This window comes from Filobasidium floriforme (assembly GCF_021052385.1).
Source record: "Filobasidium floriforme strain CBS 6241 chromosome Unknown HD553scaffold_8, whole genome shotgun sequence".
Classification (NCBI taxonomy): domain Eukaryota; kingdom Fungi; phylum Basidiomycota; class Tremellomycetes; order Filobasidiales; family Filobasidiaceae; genus Filobasidium; species Filobasidium floriforme.
The window spans coordinates 744195-752535 of record NW_025763629.1 but is presented as its reverse complement, the minus strand read 5'-3'; the positions used below and the strand labels follow the sequence as shown (position 1 = coordinate 752535).

Genomic DNA, 8341 nt, shown 5'->3' with positions numbered 1-8341 from the left:
CCCAGGATACTGAGCCTGGTTGAATATGGACGAGAACACCTCGGCTCTTGACCGACCTTCGATGTCGCCTTCGAACATGTCGTTTTGGGTAAGGATATTGATGAACGACTTCACCAATCCGAGGTAGAGATTGTGCAAGTGATCGAGGGGCGCCGATTTCGAATGTTCCATGCCAATCAACTTGTTAAGAACCGAATACCTCACCCCGTAGGTGTCCTCGATGAGTCTAGCCTGCGCAGACGTGCGCGTATCCTCGTGACGGAAGGCCTCGCCGAGAAGGGCTTTAGGAGACAGCAGTTTCGGAGGCAGCGCCCGCCAGTCGTAAGCGATAGGGGAGCTGAGGTCGCCGTTGTATACCCCGCAATGATGGCAGGGGTGGATTCCGTGGGCGTGACTTACTGCGCCGATAAGTTTTTTGGTGGCAGGAAGATCGGCAACAGTGAGAAGCAGTCGGGCAACCACCATCTCATCCTCTGGATCTTGATCGTTGATCGCTGGGTGAAACCCGAACTGGCACATCTGCATATCTTGAACCACGGGCTCCAATATCCGGTTTAGGAATGTAAGGGAAGGTTCTTCGGGACCGGGAATCACGCAAAGCAGTGCCGTATATCGTTTTTTGAACATGAGATGACGAGGTAGATTCGCTACACACGCAAAGACGGCGCCGACCGAATAGCCCGGCATGTTTTTGACCCTGAACCAATCGCAGCCTAGGATGATTTGTAGTCCGAAGCGCATGTTGACTACGCGGAATTGCTCAAGAGGTTCTCCTTCCCATATCTCAGGCTCGTCGTCAACCACGTAATCGTCGTAGATTTCCCGAAAGACGTTCCACCGACTAGCTCGCCAGGCTGAGCCATCGCTTAGCCCGTACAACGGCTCGTCGGGGTGAAAGTATGGCTCGGTTTCAGAGAGCGGAGGTATCTGATCACCGTCTTCAGGCAAATTTCGCCAGTGGTGCACCTCGTATCTGAATTCCGGGTCCTGCATCCATAAGGTGATCCAGGTCGACAGGTTGACGTAAGGGACTACCCTGGCAGGACTCCGTACCCCATTGATCGAAGTATAGACCTGCGCATCGCAGACATTACCGTCGCCTAAAGGTGCACCGCAGACCGGAGAGTCGAGGCTGGAGAGGGAGTCGTAGGGCTTGAGCCACCAGCACGATGGACAGCAGATATGGCGCTTCATGTATTCGTCGCCGAGGACACCCAGACGGGACATGGCAGTTCTCCAGTTACTAGTACTAGTGGGGTCGGTCTCGGCCTCAGGGTCTTCCGGCAGGTCTTGGTTGTCCAAAGACTCGCGAGCCAGTTGAGCAGTCGCGGTAAATTGCTCGAGCATCTTGTCTGCATGCCGGTCGGGCATTCCGATCATCTTAGCGAAAGCGATTGCCGTGTAGGCATTACGAGTGGCCGGACTGAGATCGTGGTGGCGATGAACTCCGGCGATCCTGACGATAGGCCGACCATCTGCTCCGACTTCCTGGTCTTCGGATATGGTGTCATCCGCAAACGGGTCATCCTCGTCCTCCTCATCCAGCAGCATCTCCTCATCGCGCAAGCTGACATCGTCCCTGACATCACCCTGATCCGTTTCATCGTCATCGAAGCCCCCGAAGTCAAATTGCTGACCTGCAACATCAGAGTAGTCTTCGATCTCGAGAGACGGAGGGCGGGAGGCGGCAACGAACGGGGGAGGGGATTGTTCGCCAGAAACTGCTCGAAGTGCTATGCGTTGCCCGGGGTCGACCTTGGCTTGTCGGAGATTGTCCGTTCCGTTATGTAGCCTCCATGAGGTATAGGCTATCATCCGAAATCCAGCCGCAGAGTACTGGCTGCACTTCTTGCACTGACATGCCCGCTGTGGTCGAACCATCGCGTGTGTTTCTGGACGAGGTGTACTCCGGCGTGAAGATTACATCGAGGTTCCGAGGTCGAGACTTCATGAGGTCGTGGCCGTCCTGAAGATGCTAGATCTATCCGAATTATACGAGAGCTAAGTCAGCTCGATAGGACGGTGATATCAATACGATAGAATCATTGGAGCGAGGACACCTCGATGGTCTAAGTCGACCGAAGTCCAAAGATCTAAGGCCAAGGTCGTCAATATCGCCAAATCGCCATAACAGGCAATTTGTTTACAAACGCGTCGCGTTGAGTTAAATGACGCGTTTGGTAAACGCCGGGTATATTCATGTGATATCCGAAATCGACGGAGATTACAAATAGCAGATGTCCGCTCTTGAATTTTGGTCGCGTTCACCAAGAGTTCGCCAAGTGGTCGATATATTCTACCTAAACTCCATGTATATTCCGCATTTCACATGGAAAACCGAAGACCCATATTTCACGATTTCGCGGAGTGCCCTCGGTCACGGTCCCCGATATCGATGTTCGATGCAATCTCTTTCAGATGATCGTTCGCCCTCAGACATACATCTACTGCCTCATCGCCCATCGGTACCACACCCATACCATATCGTATCGCTCGTCGTGGATCAGGACACGCCACTCGCAACGAGGCGCATGGTCGTCCCATCTTGCTCCGAACCAGCCTACCCTACCTAAACCCCCCTCTCGCGTCCTCATGTCTTATCCTACTTCTTCCGAAACCTACGCTACCAGATCTCTCAAGCCTCTTTTCCACATGACGACGATCAAAGAAACGAGAAAACAATGGGGGCAGGAAACAAACTTCCCGAGGGACGAACTGAACGTACGATGGTGGACGAGCGGTTCTCCCCGGTCCTCATTGTCATTGTGTTGCCTTGTTCTTTGCTATTGTCCTTGTTGAAAGCATGCGGTACAGAACCTTGCCATAACCTGCCGTATCTCAGCGTACTGTACCATGCCAAGATCGGTATCGTGCTTCGAACATGGTGAACCATCTCCACTATACAGCAGTACCCCATGCAAATGCCAGCCCACATCCAACATGACGACCTCGAGGCGGACTGCAGACAAACCCCGAACCTCGTCGAGCCACCCATTTTGCTCGAGCGACATTCGCCTTCTTCGCCCACGCGTCAAAGGCGTCTCGTCCCGCAGCATTGGCGTTCGTATTCCCACAGAGAGAAATGTCTCGTGCGGACCACTTTCCAATCCCCAAACTCGGAGGAGAAAAAAACTTGTACCGGATCGTCGTCATTCGCTTGTAACGTGAAGCGAGATGGTATCGGTGGTGGTGGTGGTTTTGTGAAACCTTATCTGCATATGTTCGACGCGCCATCTCGAGGGTCGGACGTTTTCATCAGCCTCTTTCGCTGATCTTCCGGGTCGTCGGTCCAGGTCGTTTTCCACAGAGTGACGAGTATGGCTGAAGATTGTTGATACCGGAGCAGGCCGGGATGACGATGGTGGTGGTGGTGGTGGTGATACTGGCGAAGATGATGTCGGTGGTGGTTTTGTTGCCTACAACGATGACGACGAGGTGTGCGAGTCGATGGAGACGGAACGACCTACAACACTTTTCTCACGGGCTCGGTCGCGACGTCTACATCGGATCTACCTTTCTTCCGACAACCCTCTTTGCCTGGATGAAGAGGCTGTGCTGTGCGTTTCGATTGCTCTTTCCGGTTCATTAACGACCTGGTCGTACCCAACGACATGTACCTCTCTCGCTGGTATTTCGCAAAGAGACCTCCTCCGGTTCCTGCACATCACATCACGCCTGCCGAGGAAACCAGAAATACAAAGCCCATTTTGGTTGTACAACACCTTGCCCTTCGGCAGAAGTCTCTCGACCAGGGATTTAAGGATTCGGTAACAATACCAGGCCCTGCTTTGGACGAGAATATCACTCAACCAAAAACGATCACGGATGTAGATCCGTTGTTCGGCGGTTTTCAAGGATACACAAGACTGCGTGAGAAAGCGATCGGAGATCCCGGGCGCGAGTGGGATTCTACCGGTTCCGGTCGAGAGTTTTGGCTTTCATGAACCCGGACCGATGGCCGCAATCGTCAATCGCCGAGGCAGATCGCCTCACTCGCTCCCGTTCACAACGGTTCACAGCGATCAATCGATGGCTTTCCATCGAAAGCAAGGAAGGAGATCGAAACAGATCGCTCGATGTACGATGAAACTCCCGATCCTTCGTCCGTCTCTCATAAGCAATCGCCACCCCTTCTCGTACTATATCCTTCGTGATTCAGACTCTTCATAAGTCATTTCGGGTCGGACGAACGAATTGCGAGAGCTAGACTGGGCCCTGAGCCGCGTAATCTGCCCTGAGGACGAGGCCCGTACCGCGCGCGTAACTTACTACTTATCGCAAGATGACTCTGATATTTACGGGACCTCGTCGGTGCGCTCGGTGCATGTCAGCGCCGAGAGAGGAATTCCTCGAATGGATGACATCTACGTATTGTATGATCGGTCTCGCTCCACCGGCACCGCTCCACCTCTGGAGTCGTCAGGGGATTCCAGAACCCTCCGAGTGCTGACTGTAGATCTGCGGACGTGAAACCTTTTTTCTTCTCCGAGATCCCATGGAGTCATCCCGAAATCTTCTTCTTCATCCGCGGGAATGTCAGATCATCAGATGACAGCGAGACGGTCCGGGTTGCGGGTAGGAGAGGATGCACGACAAAGGCGGGAAGGATGAGAAGGGAAGATGCATTTGATGAATAAAGCTGACAATCTCGGTACCGGGTGATGATCAACATCGTCCGAACACTCTAGACTATCTAAAAGATACATCCTCTATGTATAACGAGCAGGGGGGGGGGAAAGAAGACACCTCGTGACCGTCGAAAGAAAGAAAAAAGAGAGCGCGGTCGCAAAACTCATGTCGTAGTAGTCGTTATCCCGAGTCCACCCTCGAAGAATCGCTCGAGCGGTAGACTTGGATCTAGTAGATCGAAGCACCCCTCTTGGCCCATCGAGCGGCGACGGACCTCTTGGACCAAGAGATGCTCGACTTGCAGGACGAAGCCTGGGTCTCGCACTGGCCTTGAATAGTCTGTTTTGAGAGCGGCGAGGTAAGGTCAGCATGAATTCGACCTCGAAGTTGCGCAATGGCGGGACTTACGCCGGTCTGGCCGTACTGAGAGTTGGCAAAGTCGTAACAAGCGTTCTATCGAATATGAAACCGGGTCAATATACCACTCGAACCATCGCTCTCGTGCAAAAGATTGCCCTCGACTCACTCGCTGCTCGTCACAGCTCCTGTAGAGAGCGTCAGGCAAGAAGTTGAAGGTGTTGCTTCCAGTCTTGTACTTCTCGCCGGATGCTGAAAAGCGCCAAACAGAACCAAGTCAGGCAAAGTCGGAAGGCAAAATAGACAACGTCTGAGCGCCTCACCGTAGACTCCAGGAGCGGCTCCTCCGATGGTTCCGGTGGCGGTTTGCAAGTTGGCCCCACCCGCTCCTCCGGTAGGGGCAGGGGCGGCAGCGCTGAGCAAGCGAAGAAGATGGAAGTTTTGAGTCAGTACCCGAGACGTTTCAGAATATTGCTTGAACAGCGGCTCACCTGGTCTCAGCAGGGGCAGTGACAACGGGAGCCGAAGCGGAGGGAGCGGGGTACTCGGGCTCAGGAGCAGCAGAGGTCTCGACGGGGGCGGTCTCCGAGGTGCTGGAGGTCGGGACGGGCGCAGGGTATTCGGGTTCAGCAGTGGCAGAAGGCTCAACTGGGGTGAAGTCCGAAACGGTAGGAGCAGGACCGGAAGTGGCGGTGGAAGCCTCGTCGACAGTCGAAGTGGTAGGCTCGGTGGGGTACTCGGGCTCGACAGTGGTAGGCGCAGGCTCGGCGGCAGAGGTCGACGAAGGAACGGGTTCAGCGGCCGACGACGACGAAGGAACCGGGACGGCCTCGGAAGACGAAGGAGCCGGGGCCGGGGCCGGGGCAGAACCAGCGTTGTAGACGGGAGGTCCAGGAGCGACAAAGGCGGCGTTGTCTCCGTTGTAGATGCTGTGTTGCAAGAAGTCGGTGTTCATCGTGTACGCAGCGGGGAAGGTGACAGTGTCGGCCGGCTTGACGGTACCGGAAGACTTCAAGTTGGCTTGGAAGCAGTAAGGGTAGACTTGGGGACCGCCCTGGGTGTGCATGGCGAGGATGTCGTGACTACCGGGGGATTACGAGAGGAAATCAGTCATGTTTTTATAGAGACGATGCCAATCGTCACTCACCGAACCAAGACGGCTCTATAACAAGTCCAAGGAGCGCACCAAGGCGTCAGCGTTATGTCGACCCTATCACCGGGCCCAGACCAGACTTACCCGGGAGCGAGTTCAGCAGGGATCTTGAAGTTCCACTTCTTGGTCTTCGCGATCGTCTCGCTCGCCCAGACTCCACCGCTGAATCCATCTTCTTGAATCTTGAACCACTCGAGACTGTCAGCTGCAACTCCGTCGCAGCTCGCTGCCATCAGGTTGTCATGGTAACACGTCAAAGTCCGTCAATCCCTAAGATTTTTTTGATTTTTTTTTCCTGAGAACATTTTCTTACCTCCGCAGTAAGCCATGTACTCAGTTACCGGCCCTTTGTGAGACTCGGGCCAAGTATCCCAGCTGACGGATATCTCGTCTCCGGCATTGAGATCCCATGTCTCGAGACCGCTGCCGGCATCAGGACCTCCACAGGCGACGATTCCTGTACAGCGAAATTTCGCGTGTAAACGGATCGTTAGCGATTTACTAGGCCATATTTAGGGTTCAGATGTACCTGAAGTGTAGTCGGTGTAACCTATGTGAACGAAGCATCGATGTAAAATCGGTCTCGGTTCAGCGGATCTAGTTCCTCCTTTTTATTCTTTCAATTCGGAAACACCGAACTCACCCTGGTCAGAGTTTTTCGAGGGTCGTTGGGCGGTGATCCCGTTGTTGTACGCCTGGGCGTTCGAAGGGTTCCAACCCGGGTGCTCGACTCCACCGAAAGTCCACTTGTCGGTGTGTCCGTGAGCGGCGACGAGAGGAAGCGCGAGCGCAACGGCGGAAAGAAGGGAAGCGATCTTGAACTGGAGGTCAAGGTGCGAGGTCAGGTGTGAGCGGCGAATCGAAAGCGAACATCCATTGGAGCAACTCACTTGAGCGATAGCCATCTTGAAAGATCTAAGTCGTTTGTTGTGAAGAAAGTACTACGAGTATTCGTAAAGCGGCTGGCGCGAAATTGAAATGTTGTTTCGTAAAGAAGGTGTTGATCGTCGAGTCGAGGCGAGGTGTTGAGAGTCGGAGTCGGGAGTCGAGTGAGTCAATCACTGAGAGTTGAGAGAGGATTTTGGATGAAGAGGAGGAAGGGAAGACGAAATAAAGTTGAGGGGAATCGGACCAGGGGGTCGCGGTATATATACGTTTCCTCATCGCTGGCAAAAGGGGAGCGATGCGTGGCGAAACCAGCGCAGTCGATTCGATCCGATGCGTTGTCGTCAGCAAGAACAAACAAACAACGGGGGGACTTCGCTTGGATCGGATCGGTCGTCGCCAAAGGACTCTCACACCCGGTCGTTGCAGTCTCATTGCGTTGTCTGTAACCGGTCGATGAAACGCAGACTCATCGACGACACGTCGTCGTCGATGCTGCGCGTGTGATGCGGCGCGCGATGGAACGTTCGATGAAACGCGAGGACGGGAGTTTCGCCGAAACACCCGACGCGCGCGTGGGCACGACGACTTCCGCCTTGGCCCTTCCATTCCCTCCCCCCCCCACGGCGATACCTCTTGGCTCGTGTTTCAGCGACGGATCATCCATCATCAAACCTTCCATTGACTGCGGACTTCAACACGCTTCGTCTCCTTTCAACGGGTCCAACGGAATTGTGTGGTCGCCGAAAGGAATGCACCCATCACCAAGACAAGGTTTGACCGATGCTCATGTGAAACCGACGTGGCGATTGGCTTGGCGACGACGGGCGATAGGTAGGGGCATGGAGTTCCAGCAACGAGAGGTCGCACCTGGTCGTGACTTGGTCGTGTCGGTCAACCAGTCGGTGAGTGTGTTATTGCCATGGTCGACTGGTCGCAATGGTCCATGCTGCGTGTTGCCGATTCTGCCCGGCTGAAACGGTCTACACAGCTACAGAAATCCAAGCTCAGAGAGTATGACCTAGAGCCCGGATGAGCAATCGTACAACTACCTACGTTTGACGCGGGCTGAGTTTTGGCAGCCAAGTGCATCGACCCAGCGATCCAGCGACGCGCTTCTAGCTCCTACTACTACTGTACCTTCTCGTCGTGCTTCGAAAAAGTTCAGGTGTTCACGTGAACGGATTCATACGTGCAGATTGTCACGTTCGAGCTCTTTTTTCGCCAAATCTACAGTATAGGCACCGAATTCTGTCATCGCGATCTCATCGTATCGAACCTGGGAGAGGACAGGCGGAATTCACTCGTTGTCGCTGT

The 8341-nt window shown here is 54.2% G+C and overlaps 1 protein-coding gene across 1 annotated transcript; it reads right to left on the bottom strand.

Moving 5' to 3' along the window:
* Window positions 1–4857: 4857 nt before the first annotated feature.
* On the bottom strand, window positions 4858–7044 carry HD553DRAFT_323449 (glycosyl hydrolase family 61-domain-containing protein; the record flags this gene model as incomplete). Its single annotated transcript, XM_046181389.1, has 11 exons — window positions 4858–4968; window positions 5038–5082; window positions 5156–5238; window positions 5310–5401; window positions 5478–6068; window positions 6134–6148; window positions 6224–6365; window positions 6453–6596; window positions 6669–6689; window positions 6783–6960; window positions 7030–7044. 11 exons carry the CDS (start codon window positions 7042–7044, stop codon window positions 4858–4860), a joined length of 1437 nt encoding a protein of 478 aa, XP_046037540.1.
* Between the last annotated feature and the right edge of the window lie 1297 nt (window positions 7045–8341).